Source organism: Scleropages formosus, chromosome 17, assembly GCF_900964775.1.
Source record: "Scleropages formosus chromosome 17, fSclFor1.1, whole genome shotgun sequence".
In the NCBI taxonomy this organism is placed as follows: Eukaryota; Metazoa; Chordata; class Actinopteri; order Osteoglossiformes; family Osteoglossidae; genus Scleropages; species Scleropages formosus.
Genome location: NC_041822.1, coordinates 18,064,648 through 18,080,676, shown reverse-complemented (window position 1 = coordinate 18,080,676; position 16,029 = coordinate 18,064,648). Strand labels below are relative to the sequence as shown.

At 48.5% G+C, this 16,029-nt stretch overlaps 1 protein-coding gene across 1 annotated transcript in view; it reads right to left on the bottom strand.

Annotated features, from left to right (window-relative positions):
- Positions 1 to 16,029, bottom strand: part of grid2 (glutamate receptor, ionotropic, delta 2) — a 351,265-nt gene that overhangs the window by 51,561 nt on the left and 283,675 nt on the right. The window contains exon 13 of the mRNA XM_029259349.1: positions 3,611 to 3,749. Within this exon, the coding sequence (XP_029115182.1) occupies positions 3,611 to 3,749 (139 nt within the window). The remainder of the gene's footprint in view (positions 1 to 3,610; positions 3,750 to 16,029) is intronic.

The window sequence follows — 16,029 nt, the reverse complement described above, 5'->3', positions numbered from 1 at the left end:
AGAAAAGAGAAAATTGGAGCGCAGACCTACAAGGGGAATAAATGTCTTTGTGGGAAAAAAATCCTGTTAAAGTCTGATTACGCTGATGTTGCAGCACAGTTTACATTTCTATTAAAACTGTAAATCTAACCTGTACCGCCTCATCCGTGGTCACTCCTAGGACCCGGCACACTCCTGTTTGCCACACAATAATCACTCAAATTAATACGATATACGGTATATACGCTTCGAACAAATAGTCACTGTTTCTATGTAATGTACAGGCAGAACTCCATGTACGCAAAATTACGGTTATGAATGAGTTGTTCTGATTTTTACAAAGCCAATAATGCGTGTTGTTCACAGAAGCCTACATTCAAATATGTATTTGGTGATCATATTATAGGAATGGAAGATAAGAAGGTGAGAAACTAAGATCAACTGCAGCAAAGGAGAGCGTGAGCGTACAATCAGGGATGTGCATCGTTATGACTATGGCTTGAAATAATGCGAGAGGGTGCAATAGAGAGACAGCGAGCGTTTGTGCCCATCACTGCTGTGTGTACAATGGCCTGTCATATTCCAGGATCCATGGACTATAACATGAGACACATGGGGATTTAGACAGTGAGAAAAAGTCAATGTAGAGCATCTCAGAGTCCACTTTCCAAACGGACCATGAGGTAACCGATGCCCTGTGAGAGGGTCTGGCTGGGCAGGTGGGGTTCATTTGCCCCCTTTAACATGTATGTACACACACATGCACAAATATCTACTGTATGAGCCTATGCTACAGACCCACAAAGAAGCTGTCAGTATTATTCACCGCTTGTTACCATTAAGAGCCATCCAACCAAAGGAAAACAACTCCCCATAGTAATTTTTTTAAAGTAAATAAAGGAAAAATTAAATTATGTATTACATATTGAGCTGGCACCACTCTGTATTTTTATATTATCTCCACCACTTGGGAAATTAAGGTATTTTAATTACAATGCAACGGTTTGATAAATCCTCAAACAGTTTCCATTTAGATCAGTAATATTAGACCATTACAGAAACTAATTACTGTTTGTTTGTCAAACTGCCAGAATATAAACATGGAACAAAGAAATGCAATTTTAAGAAGGACAAGTACATTATTAGTAACATCTATTAAAGGACAGAAAGATTTTTGTTGTCATAAATATCAAAGACAACTTCATAATCCTCAGAAGCAGGAACAGCTGATTCATGTATGAAACAGGAATAAAGTAACAGCGTTGGAATGTCAGTTAGGATCTGATATCCCGTGTGGTCAGGACATCTTGAGTACAATACAGTGATGTTCTAGAGGAATTCTGAAGCAACATCACAGCGCTCTGCTGCAAGGAAGTCTTTTGATTCACTTTGGCTTGAGAAAAAACAAAACTGCAATGGTTCACAGCTCCAAGACAGCTCCATAAATGTTTTGGTGGGGCTGATGTTGTGAAACTTCCTTGCTCTTGGAAGATGGTCAACCTTATGTGCCACAAACCCTTGCATTTGTACGCTCTGGACAAGAGGTTCTCCCACTGCCAGGCCAACCTTCTGCAGAAGTTCGAGTCCTCCATGCCTGACTCATCTTGCTGTCCATTTGGGCGTCTGCCTATGCCCGCCCAACACTGTCCTTCGAACAGGCTGCCATCCTTTTTTGGTTCCCGAGTTCAGTCTCCTCCTTGGAAAGTGGTCCTCCAGACACTCAAGCAATTTCCGCAGTCCTTGTCCTCAGGGAGCAAGCTGCTCTCTAGCAATTTTACCCTGTCTTTCTGCCAAGGTTTCCTTCTCAAGGCCATGCTGGCTCCTAACACCGAGCTTGGGGTGCAGTTTTCCCACTGGCTCAGAATGACACAACAACTGCAGTTGAAAGATCTGCATATGACACATCTCATATTCGCAAACAGAGGCCACCTACTTACTTGTGTCAATCCCCTACTTTGCATATATATAACATACGGCTGGTATACCTATTTCAATTTCTTGCCACCACATTTTCTGAGAAGTTCCCCTTACTTTCACCTGCATTCCTCTGCAAGCCCTATATTCAGAAACTCAGAAGACGTGTTGTTCAGGTTGTGCCAATATCTAAAATAAATTTTCCTATTTCCGCAGAATGTGTGCTTTGGGTTACGGTATAGTGGGGATTCTTGGTCGATACAGAAGTTACAATAGGCACGACGTTGGTGCCATACAAACAATTAACGCCCCATTCCCTATTCAAAGACTCTTTTTAGTACCAGTACCTCCCCACCCTTCATTTCTGCTCACGGAGGAATGAGTGCACTACCATATATGAATGGAAAGGTGATGGATGAGTGGGCAGTTCTGTGGTTCCATGCTGGTCATCACAATTTTTATTAGATCACAGGCCATTTAATTGTAAGATCTGAGTTTGTTTTCCTCCCCAGTGCTTATTTCATAAATCTTTTAGGATTTGCCAGAATGAAGCAGTACATCACTCCTCTTTAATACAACAGGCCCCTGGGTGTAGAGTTTAGGCTCTAATTATTGCAGTAATGACCCCAGAAGATTCTACACATTAAACATAATACACTGAAATTTATGGAAATCCTAATTAGCCGCACAGAAGTAGAACCAAGCAATCTAGACAGGACTCATTAATGACGTTTAATGCCAAAGAAAAACAAATAAAAAGAAAAAAAAATGTGTTCACACCGCCTTGGCAACAACACTCTCAGAACTGATCCTCGACATGAGATATTCCATAACCACAATTAGCTATATGACTGCTAGGCATCTGGAGTGTGATTACCGCAGTTATGCTGCAGCTTTCAATTTTTTTTTTTTTTCGGAGAAGAAAAAAACAAGTAATGGCTAGGAACCATAAACACGAGATGATAATATTCACATTTGCGGCTCCAATAAGTCCAGCGGTGTCCCTGTCGGCATCTGCGATGCCCCGGATGTAGCAAAGCCCTTTATATGGGCACGGCATAATCGGGACGTTGTATTTATGAGAGCTGTTTGAACACCGAAGAAGACAAGTCTATACCCAGGGTGCACTTAAGTCTAGTATATATAAACGTGTATGTGTTTGAGCAAGACAGACATGAAAGCATGGTTACAGCAATCACACAGAAGTGACTGTGCCTACTACCGAAAATAATCTCCTCGGGTTATACATATGACTCAAGAGCCACCCTGTAAGTTTGAACTACGTTCTCTCTCTTCCACCCAGATTTAATATAATTTAGTTTCTGCTGTACCTCTCTCCTTGTTTAAAGTTGTATTGCTCTGGTCAACGTTCTTGTGGAATCGAGCATAACACCATTTTTTTTTTAATATGCTTCTTCTGTTATTGTTCCTTTTCTGTTAAACCTCATCCAGTCACTCCACCTTCACCAGCTTTGACTTCATTTTCTTATCAGTTGTGCTGAATTATGTCCTGCTTTTATGTTGTCTGCGTGATGCTGGGGATAAGGAATCTTCTAAGAAAATAAGCAATGATAACATCCAGTTCTCGTGAGAAGTGTCCTGGAGACCCAGCAGGGAGTTGGGGCTACATCAGCGAATGGTTTGCCCCTCCTCATTCCACCACACTGGGAAACAACAGAGAACCTCTGCACCTCCTCCCAACCCCCAGCAGACTTACTGAATGGAGCTCTCAATGCGCGTGATGGTGAGGAAAGCAGCCAGGTTGGCAGTGTAAGAGGAGATGACGATCAGGGCGAAGAGCCACCAGATGCCCATCATCATCCGCGTTGCCAGGGTAGTGTAGGGCACCTCACCACCTGAGGGACAAGTAAGTGAGAGGACATTCATTTTAGGGCAAATTTTCCTTTAAATTCATTTTATATATCCATATCTATATCTATCTATCTATCTATCTATATATATCTCTATGTATAACAACACACTGTATATACAGTATTTGCTTAGCTGACCTTTATAAACAAACATTTACTAAGTGAACCTTTAAAGCAAGTACAGAAGTACTGTGGTAAATTATCCAAGGAGTTATTTTCTTGCAACCTTTGGATCAATGGCCAAGGTTCCTAAGCACAGAGTCACTAGTTGCCCTGCGTGTGCTGCATTGCGTTCCTGTGTGGAGAAACAATAGACCTACAACGAGAGACACGTTGATGCATTCAAAAAAGCCGAGCGTAATCTTAATTCCCATGGAGAACAAGGAGAAAGGCGCAGGAGTAACACTAGGCACCAGACCAGTGATGGATTGTTTGAGTCACAGTCTTCCCCTCACTGAGGGCTCTTAAAAATTAGTTTCATTCATCCTTGTACCTTGAGGATCATTGTGTCCTTATGTGTAATAAAAGGCAGATATTTCAATCCCTTCAGCAAAGAGACTCAATAAACTGTCTGAAAGCAGCCATCTCCACTCCTGTCCTCTGGGTTTATCCATCTTGCCGAGGCACTCGTCAGTTGACACAAACTCATATATTCCTGTGGGTTGCGCACGTTCCGTTTGGATGCTGCCGCCACCACAATATGTGCAAGCTGTGCCTTGACTGCACATTCTTTCTCTGGACGTGATCAGAACGGCACTTAGGAAGCGGCTCCGCCACCGGCAGCGGTTCCCACGAGCACGACAAGGGACGTTAGCACGGCTTTAATGCGCGTCTCCCGAAAAGGGGTGAACTGTCATCTTTCAGAACTCTGCATGCAGGGTGGCGACTGCTATCCCAGGAAGTGGATAGACAATGATGGAGCCCTCCTGCTGTCAGCGAGAGCTTCCCCTTCACCGTACCCCACATACGCACACTCGCAAATCGTTCATGTACTGGAAGAGAACAATTTTCACACAAAGACACAAACAGCCACCATTAAGACATCAAAATGCATGTGCTTCACCTAAATGCTACAACCGAAAGTCTATAACGCTCATTCCAGACACACGCCAGACGCAGAGAGACAGTCATACAGACCACATATATACATATACAGTATTCTCTCAACTCCAGAGACGGAACCTTATTTGTTCGGACGCGATCCGACCAAGACGAAGATACCTTGCCCGGAACCACAACAGAGAGGATTCGAGAGAGAAAGGTCGATTTTCTGAAAGTCACACGTGAGCGAAAGAGGTCATGTCTCGGGAGGCGGTCGACTGATGTCTAGGTGACAATAATGAGCTCGGGCACAGGGAATGGCCCCCGCATCGCATTTCCGCAGCTGTGGTGCCGCGTAGCTTTTGAAGCGAGGCGACTGTGATGCAGGCCTTATCCGGGAGGACCCATTATAAGCCTGAAACCTCCGGGTTCGCCGGGCCAAAACGCACTCGGGCAAACAAACAAGCACACGCCGCATAAACGCGTGCTCCGAAAAGACGCGCGTGTTGAAAACGAGGACCAAACACGTGCCGGAGAAACACCCGGCTCACGCGGGTCCGGCCGGGCTCGTCAGACGCGCGGAGCTTGGCGAGCGGAGAATTAGAAGATCCGAACAGGTGATGAAAGTCGCGGCAGCTCGATGGCGTCGAAGGTGAACGTGCGCGCTCCGCTGCCGCACCTCATGGCGCAGCCTCGAGAAAAGACGGTAAATTATTAAAACAGACCTGCTGCAATGATAAAGCATGGAATTATTTGACATATTTGTTACTTCTTTCCAAGAGAAATGCTAGCAGTTGGTAACGGATTCGCTAGTTATGGCACCGAGAATTTCGTACATTACATCTATGAACGTAAAGCGCTCTTGTACCTCCGAGTACTGCACGCATATATTTTACAGAATTAATCTGTGTAAAGAGCTTCTGGCGTGTAAATATAGAAGGGTTTTTACAACACTACAAGGTAGGACAGTACCATAAATGTGTAATTAATTTTGCGGTTTACAAAAATAAGAAGAGAGATTGTTACTGGGGAAATATTCGTGCGGTGCAAGGAAAATGGGACCGTCTCTGTCTGGCGGGTTTGACAGTCCAAATCTCCCTCCATTCCTCTTCCCAGCGCTCAGCACTTACAGTAAAGCAACTTCAAATAGCCGCTTTGAAGCTGCCGGTGCAAAACACATTCAAAGCGTTATACCTGGGTACCTTATAAAGCTTTAAATCTCAGAGGCACCCAAAGAACCCCGAGATTCTTACTGCGATTAGCACAGTGGGATTTATTTAATTATTATTTTTTCCCCATTTCTATGCGTGATATGTTTGATAAATAACTTAAGGGGAGCCCAAAGCCAGTGTCTGGAGGTGGGTCGCGTGTCATATGTCACCTTCATGCCCTTGCTCTGTTGTCTGCCCCGAGTTCTGTGGGACTGCAATTTATTCTGCCTATCTGGGCTCCCATTATGGGGCTGGCTGGCAAATAACACCATCAATTTGCATGCGGTTTCCACCGTGAGCCCCGGCACTTGGTCTCAAAGTGCTATCTCGCCGTGCAGCCATGCGGAGCTCCCCACGCTGCAAATCAGCGTGATGAAAATAAAATAAAGAGAAGCGTTTCACAGGAGACCTCTGCGACCAGAGCATCCGAGCAGGAGACGTGCGGACGGTAATCTCGAAGAGCGAGATTCAGGCATTTGGAGAACAAGTGAAACATTCTGCAGGAGTGACTGGGGTGCGAGGCGAGGTTTACTTGGGTCGGGGCGGCACGAGCGGTTCTCCGGCAGCGAAGATGCCGTCCATGGGTCCGGGAAAGTGCACCGCACAAATGAAGTGCGGCAGAGAAAAAGGAAACAAATGGGCATTTAAATGCAGTACATGTAGCTCCATCGGTTGCCAAGGTTACTGTGGGGACAAACGAAGAGGACCAACCGAACCGGGTGCTGAGCCGACAACGACGTGAGCAGGTATGCCGTGGTTTGGCCGGCACAGCTCAGGGACCGCGGGGCGGGGCGGGGCGGGGGGCACGAAGACAATCTCCGAAATCTCCATGAGGCAACCTTCTAAACGTGTCAGATCATCCAGAGCGCAGAGAGCCGTCGCTCTCGTCGCCTTCATCCTCCGCAGGAAGATTGCACGCAAAGGAAAGGAAATGAATGCCGTTCTGTAATATCTGCTGTTCGATTCGCGGGGCACATTTAGGGGAGAAAAAAGAAACATGAGGTAGCGTTGCATTCCTGCCTCACTTTGTACAAAACTATTTGGCAGCCTGTAAAGCAAATTAATTTTTTAGAGATAACCTGCTTTTCAAAGATGGTATCAAAGCAAATCAATTTGAAACCCATCCAGTGGTCTCCACCAGACGCTGTTGAGATTCAGGTCATGCCTCTGAAACAAGGCCCAGAAAGACTGGAGGTGAATGACTGCAGCTGCCTTTTCTCTCATTACGATGGGGGGAGGACATACAGCTCCTCTTACAGCTAAGTGCTGCCCCTGGGGCTTTTCCCCTACTCTCGCTCTATCCCACCATCCCATTTCCCTCCCTAACATGTATGCAGTTACCCAGACAACACGCACTACACGCTGCGCAATGCTACACACGTGCATGTGCATCGCACTTTAGCACATCTGTACAGTAAGGTGCCCAGAAACATAAGTGTGTGTGCGTATGTGTTTAGGGGCAGCAGGTGGCGTACTGGTCAGAGCTGTGACCTTTACAGGTGAAGGACCCAGGTTTGAATCTGCTATAGTACCGTTGGGCACGGCACTTAATGAATCAATCCAGAAAAACTTCCCAGGATGTATAAATGGGTAAATCATCGCAAATAGCTTAATGTACTAGCCAAACATTGTGAATCGCTTTGGAGAAATGCATCGTAAAAGCACATAAATTCATAAAATCACACTGTCTGAAACTGCTCGTCCGAAGAGGGGTTGCGGCGAACTGAAGCCTAAGCCGGCAACGCAGGGTGGGAGGCTGGAGGAGGAGGGGACAAACCCCGGATGGGACGCCGGTCCGTTGCAAGGCACCCCAAGCGGGACTCGAACCCCAGCCCTGCCGGAAGGAAGGCAGGACCCAGCCAGCACCACCGCACCCCCCTTCATAAAAACAATGAAATTATAAGCATCTGTGAAAACAAATAAGAGCTTGTTTAAACTTACTCCAACACACATGCACTACCCATGCAACAATACACAGGGAAAGATGTTCAACCCTTCGTGCCAAAATCAACGGGGCTGGACACAAACCAACCACGCCACCAGTACTCCATCCCACCCAAAACCCCGCATACCCCTCACCCTCACCAAACAGTTCCCTCCACTTAAAGAAAATAGATCAAAATCAGCCCACATCACGGGCAAGCACCATCCTCCTCGCCGGGAGCCACCGCGAGCACTTCGTTGGGGTTGTCAAGCGGGCACCTTCCTTCGTTGATGTTTCATTGAATTGAGCCCACGACACCTCCAGAAGGCTCAATGGCGAGATCTGGCGTCCCAGACCCACCCCCCTCCATGCCCGCAGTGCCATCTTGGCAAGTCCACCCACGAAAGGACCTCCCACCCCAGCCATACATTAACCACCAAGAAACCAAGCGACACACCACATCAGCGTACAATATGCTAAAACGTAGTTGAGAACGCAAACACACACACACTCACGCACCACGATTCTGGTGAGACCTTTCTCGTGTCCAGGAAAGGCCAATAAGCCTGCTGATTCCTTTCGGCGGAGCCACATGTCAATAGGAAGTGGTGAGTCGTTTAATCAAAATGTGGGGAGCAGCGGCGCGCTCTGCAGCCCTTTTAGACACCTTCTAAACAAACTTTGCTGGATTCCAGCTCAAGGGCGCAGTAAATAAAGAGCTGCGAGAAGAAAGGAAATCTCTGAGCTTCAAAGAGCTCATCGTGATGCAGTGTCTGCCGTGCTGCTGCATGCTTCCTACGTGAAAAGGGGTTTCTTTCTGCAGAGAACTAATTAGATGATATAAGCTTAAATATATGATAAACAAAGCAATTAAAAGAGGTTTGCGTTTGCTTATATGTTGGGACATTCCTCTCTTTTTTGCAGACCAACGCCAACTAAGGTCAGCTGTACACTACACAACTTTTCATGTTACGCAAGCATCTTTCTTCAGGTTTCCTGGCAGAGCGTGCAGACGCCAAGAGGGAATCGCATTTTGCAGCATTTGAAAATGCTCGCAAAAGAACCCGAATGTCCCATTTACCATTATATTATGTGCGCAGTTGTGAAGAAACAGCGCCAATGATGTCTGACCAACGGGTCTTCCTACACCCTGTTGCGGTTGCCTTCTGGAGACATGTGGAACAAGCCATCTTGTTCCTTTGATACTTCTACCAGCCCTCTGTCCATCTCATCACTCAATGGTGAGGTGCTACCTCTCTCTTCCCCACTGTAACAGCTGCTGCCGGCTCTCGTTCACGAGATGCGTCATCCTTCAAATCGCACTACCCGTTCCGAGCCGAAAGCGCACCGTTGATATCAAACAAGTCTGAAATAATCGGAGCATCCGAGATGACTCTACGATTCGATTGTGTCGCTGCCCCTCTCACATGAGTACACCATCCATGCTGACACACTCTCGGGTGATTTTAAAAAATTGCCCGTGATGCTGAAAATTCGTCTAGGATTCCAACATCAGCACTAAATTTGTGCAGCGTACAGATCGGCCAAACTGCCACCCCCGATAAAGGGGTGTCGTATCTTTCCAAAATAGCTAAACCATGAACTTTGCGAACTGATTTATGAACATGCTGGTTATTAGATGCCATAATAACCAGTGGCACCCGCTAACCAGTATGCAGAACCAAGACCAAATGGTCACAAACAGTGATTCTTTTGCACGAAAATGTTCACATGTGACGGTGCTCAATTTGTGCCATGTGGCATTACATACAATCTAAAAACACCTGCATTTTCTTACATACTTATCTCAAGTTCCCCTGAACAATAAGAATATTGCTATGTTTTCCAGGGCAGAACATAGTGAATTTGCATAATGCACTCTCACTTAAATGAGCACGTTAGTTATTACTTATTTATATGGCACTTTTCTCCAAAGCAACTAATGGTAGATTACTTACAACGATTTACCCGTTTATACAGCTCGGTAGTTTCTACTGGAGCAATTCAGGGTTAAGCACCTTACTCCAGGGTACTACAGCAGGAGGAGACCTGGCTCTTTCAGGTTTAAGGCAGTAGCTCTAACCACTTTGCTACCTGCTGTCCGTGCATAAATATTACATGAATGTCTCAACAGCACTTTCAATATTGGAGACCATCACAGGGATCATATGCATGTTCACAAGGTTGTGAAATACCACAGAATCTTTTTTTAACGATGTGGCAGGGAGAATTTTTGAGACTTTTTTCCTGAAATATAAGCTGCAGTGGACCGAAAAGCGGAAAGTTCCCCTCGCAAACCAGCCACCGTCTCGGCCCAAAAGCCCTGACCATTAAGAGGAGAGGGAAGGGAGAGAGGGGATTCCTCATTACACTTTCCCCGGTCACATATGAAAAGAGGAGATAAAGGCACAATGGCTACCCAAGTGTGGGGAGAAACTTATTTCCCTTTTGACTACTTCAGCAAAATTTTGCTGCTACTTAAGGAAAAGTCGCTGATCTGACAAATTTTTCTGCTTGTTTGTTTGGACTTTCATACCTAGTTTCTATTGATTTTTTAATACTATCTGGGATTAATAACAGTGAAAATGTATAAAAAATATGTTATAGTTCACCTGCTCTGACTTTTAGCACTGTTACAAGGAAATAGTGTCAGCATAAGGAATATCACAACTCTTTCACGACTAGAGTGCAAAAACCCTTATTATTGACTAATTCCATCCATCCATCTTCCTCCGCTTATCCGGGGCCGGGTCGCGGGGGCAGCAGTCCGAGCAGAGTACTCCAGACCTCCCTCTCCCCGCACACCTCCTCCAGTTCCTCTGGGGGAACCCCAAGGCGTTCCCAGGCCAGCCGGGAGACATAGTCTCTCCAACGTGTCCTGGGTCTGCCCCGAGGCCTCCTCCCAGTGGGACAAGCCCGGAGCACCTCCCCAGGGAGGCGTCCAGGAGGCATCCGGAACAGATGCCCGAGCCACCTCAACTGGCTCCTCTCGATGCGGAGGAGCAGCGGCTCTACTCCGAGCTCCTCCCGGGTGACTGAGCTCCTCACCCTATCCCTAAGGGTGCGCCCAGCCACTCTGCGGAGGAAACTCATTTCTGCCGCTTGTATCCGCGATCTCATTCTTTCGGTCATGATCCAGAGTTCATGACCATAGGTGAGGGTAGGAACGTAGATCGACCGGTAAATTGAGAGCTTCGCCTTACGACTCAGCTCCCTCTTCACCACAACAGACCGGTACAATGACCGCATTACTGCAGACGCCGCACCGATCCGTCTGTCGACCTGCCGCTCCATTTTTCCCTCACTCGTGAACAAGACCCCAAGATACTTAAACTCCTCCACTTGAGGGAGCAACTCCCCCCTAACCCGGAGGGAGCAATCCACCTTTTTCCGACTGAGAACCATGGCCTCGGATTTGGAGGTGCTGATTCTCATCCCCGCCGCTTCGCACTCGGCTGCAAACCTCCCCAGTGCACGCTGCAAGTCTTGACTTGATGAAGCCAACAGGACCACATCGTCCGCAAAAAGCAGAGACGAGATCTCGCGGCCACCAAAACAGACACCCTCCGTTCCCTGACTGCGCCTAGAAATTCTGTCCATAAAAATAATGAACAGAATCGGTGACAAAGGGCAGCCCTGGCGGAGTCCAACATGCACCGGGAACAGGTCTGACTTACTGCCGGCAATGCGAACCAAGCTCCTGCTCCGGTCATACAGGGAACGAACAGCCCGTAGCAACGAGCCCCGAACCCCATAATCCCGAAGCACCCCCCACAGGATGCCACGAGGGACACGGTCGAATGCCTTCTCCAGGTCCACAAAACACATATGGACTGGTTGGGCAAACTCCCACGAACCCTCCAACACCCTAGTGAGGGTATAGAGCTGGTCCAGTGTTCCACGGCCAGGGCGAAAACCGCATTGCTCCTCCTGAATCCGAGGTTCGACTATCGGTCGGATTCTCCTTTCCAGTACCCTGGCATAGACTTTCCCAGGGAGGCTAAGGAGTGTGATCCCCCTGTAGTTGGAACACAATCTCCGGTCCCCCTTCTTAAAAAGAGGGACCACCACCCCGGTCTGCCAGTCCAGAGGCACCGTTCCCGAACTCCACGCGATGCTGCAGAGGCGTGTCAGCCAAGACAGCCCCACAACATCCAGAGACTTGAGAAACTCGGGGCGGATCTCATCCACCCCCGGAGCCTTGCCACCGAGGAGTTTTTTGACTACCTCAGCAACTTCAGCCAGGGTAATGGACGAGTCCCCCTCCGAGTCCCCAGCCTCAGCTTCCTCTACGGAAGGCGTGTCGGAGGGATTGAGGAGATCCTCAAAGTACTCCTTCCACCGCCCGAGAACATCCTCAGCTGAGGTCAGCAGCGCACCACTTCCACTGTAAACAGTGTTCGTGGAACACCGCTTCCCCCCTCTGAGTCGCCGGACGGTTTGCCAGAATCTCTTTGAGGCCGACCGAAAGTCTTCCTCCATGGCCTCACCGAACTCCTCCCAAGCCCGAGTTTTTGCCGCGGCGACTGCCAGAGCCGCGCTCCGTTTGGCCCGTCGGTACCCGTCAGCTGCTTCAGGAGTCCCATGAGCCAGCCAGGCCCGATAGAACTCCTTCTTCAGCTTGACGGCATCCCTTACTTCCGGTGTCCACCACCGTGTTCGGGGATTGCCGCCGCGACAGGCACCGGAGACCTTATGGCCGCAGCTCCGAACAGCCGCACCGACAATGGAGGAGCGGAACATAGTCCATTCAGACTCAATGTCCCCCACCTCCCTCGGGACCTGGTTGAAGCTCTGTCGGAGGTGGGAGTTGAAGACCTCTCTGACAGGGGCCTCCGCCAAACGTTCCCAACAGACCCTCACTATGCGTTTGGGCCTGCCAGGTCTGTCCAGCTTTTTCCCCCGCCATCGAATCCAACTCACCACCAGGTGGTGATCAGTTGACAGCTCAGCCCCTCTCTTCACCCGAGTGTCCAAGACATATGGCCGAAGGTCAGAAGAAACGACTACAAAGTCGATCATCGACCTCCGACCTAGGGTGTCCTGGTGCCAAGTGCACTGGTGGACACCCTTATGCATGAACATGGTGTTCGTTATGGATAAACCGCGACTAGCACAGAAATCCAATAACAACTCACCGCTCGGGTTCAGATCAGGGAGGCCGTTCCTCCCAATCACGCCCCTCCAGGTATCACTGTCGCTGCCCACGTGGGCGTTAAAGTCCCCCAGTAGAACGACAGAGTCCCCAGTGGGAGCGCTTTCCAGCACGCCCCCCAGGGACTCTAAAAAGGCCGGGTACTCTACACTGCCGCTAGGCGCATAAGCACAAACGACAGTGAGAGACCGTTCCCTGACCCGAAGGCGTAGGGAGATGACCCTCTCATTCACCGGGGTAGACTCCAACACATGGCGGCTGAACTGGGGGGCTATTAATAAGCCCACACCAGCCCGCCGCCTCTCACCTTGGGCAACGCCAGAATAGTGGAGAGTCCACCCTCGATCGAGTAGAGTGGTTCCAGAACCCAAGCTGTGAGTGGAAGTGAGCCCGACTATATCTAGACGGTATCTCTCAACTTCCCGCACCAGCTCAGGCTCCTTCCCCGCCAGTGAGGTGACATTCCAAGTCCCAAAAACCAGAGTTGGCGCCCGAGGTTCGGGTCGGCCGGGCACTCGGCCCCGACCACCGCCCAAATCACAACGCACCGGCCCCTTATGGTTTCTCCGGCAGGTGGTGAGCCCACCGAAGAGCGGCTCCACGTTGTGGCTTCGGGCTGAGCCCGGCCAGGCCCCGTGGGCATAGACCTGGCCACCAGGCGCTCGCATGCGAGCCCCCCCCCCAGGCCTGGCTCCAGGGTGGGGCCCCGGTGACCCCATACCGGGCGGGGTAAACGGACGCCTTGATTTTTTTGTATTGACTAATTATTCTTGTAATTATAACTAAATGGCAAACATGAGGAGATATAATATTTCAAACACAGTAGCAAAAAAGGGGTGACCAAAACAGTTACCATTTCAAATACGCATATGTAGTATATCTAAAGTGAAAACTGTCTATGAATACAGTTTTAGTTATGATAATGACGCATTTTGAGGTCATAAGACTGCAAAGTTGGTCTGCAGTAAAGCTACAGATGTAGATCCTTCCCGTTTCTCCCATGACTTTGGCGAGACCCACCCAACACAGCACCTGGGTCCTGCTACTGTCACCGCACTTCAGAACCTGATTAGATCCACTGGCTGCTCTTACTGTTTATAGCAGGTTGAGGAAGCCAACGGAAACCGAAAGACATCTGTGGCCTGGTGGAATGCATATCTGCAGAGGCTCCAGTAGTTAAGGACCTGAACTTGCGAACCAAAGGTTACTGCTGGTGCCGACATCGTCGTGGGACCTCTGAGAAGGTTCCCCAGCATGGTGTTTACTGAAGTAATTCACGATATTTACAGCTTTAAACTTTGTAAGCTGTTTGGGATAATCCCGTCTCTCTGGTTTACAGAGACAACGAACAATGCGACGTAAACGTAGTGCAGCATAGCACTGCTCCGTGTGTGATGATGGCAAGGAGGAGAATTTCTACCTTTTTCACTTAACAACTGATCTGGAGTCAGGCTGAGCTCCCCCACTGTACACGTAACTGCTATGGGCTAAATGATCATACTGATTGTAAGCGAACTCCCTTGCGTGGCAGCTCTCTCACCCTACAGCCAGCCATCTATTTTGTATAGGCGATTAATATTTCATTTAAGCAGTGTCACTATCAATTTTTCATATTCATTTCCATCCTGAGCTCCGTCAGCAGGGGGAAACTTGATGGCGCTGGGAATTAATTCTAGAAGGGTTTCGTGTTCCTTATGATTTCATTAGAACGTGTCAGTTGTGTCCGTCACGTACCCGTCTGCCGCTAAATGAATGCGGGGCTCGAGCCCTTGCAGGACCCGCACGCGGGCCGACGGTTCCGGGGCGCTGCCAGTCGACCCCACCACCAGCCTTCTAGGCGAAGGGAACAGGAACAGTGCCGAGGATGATGGAATATGATGGACTGGAACAGTATAAAACGGAAAGGACTGAAGGGAAAGAAGCAAATTCTAATGGAACTGATGGAAATGCAACATGAACTGGATGAATCAACTGGAAATTAACCGAGGGTTTTAGCAGTTTTTGGACAAGGTGGAACAGCGAATCTCCTTAATGCTCATGGATGCAGACACAATTCAGTTCAAAACAACCGCGGGTTCATCAGTATCATTACGGACGCTACGCAGACCACTTTGTGAGCTATTTTTAGGCACTTCTTCCGAATCGATTATTTCTGGCATGGAGGTCACCTTTATAAGGACTGCAGCGTCGTCATGCTGGGAATAAAGCGGTCGGGGAAATGCTGGAACTGAATGGAAGTGAATGAAACAACTTCACTCTGCGCCACTGCGCTGCAGGTCCAGGCCCAGTAAAACAGAAGCTCGGTGAAAGGCAATGTATCAAACACTCGAAAAATAGCTGGGAAGCAGAATACATAAAACGGGACACGCGCGAGCCGTCCGCCCGCGACGACCAACCAGCTCGGCCGGAGCCGGCGTCTCATCCTGGCTCCGTTTCTGAAACATTTAACCTTGACCATTTAAAAACATGCAGTCCGGGCTCATCGTGGAACTCCAGTTAACCCTGGCCTCTAATTTTCCATCTGAAACGCCTACTTAATCCGAGCCCCGCAGAAAGCACACCAATTTCACCCTCACTCTGAAATGACTCGTCTAATCCTGCGGTGAAGACAATTCAATCACCTCCAAGCAAGGGGCAAAGGGGTGGGGGATCGGGGGGGTGTTGAGTTTTTTTTGGGTTTCGCCAAGGCCTCATTGCTTTCTCTCTACTGGAGCCACTAATTTCGATTTAAAGCAACACGTTGAGAAAGCAGGACAGCTGTGGCACCAACCAGTTTCCAACCCAAAGAAGTTGTGAGTTACACCTAAACTCTTTTATGTGCTTATTGAGCACAAAAAACAATTATCGACTCAGAATGAAGTCATAGATGTAGAGCACCGAGAGCTGCACCTTTTACTTAACAGGGTAAACTGAAGTCCTTTGGCTGGGAGGACG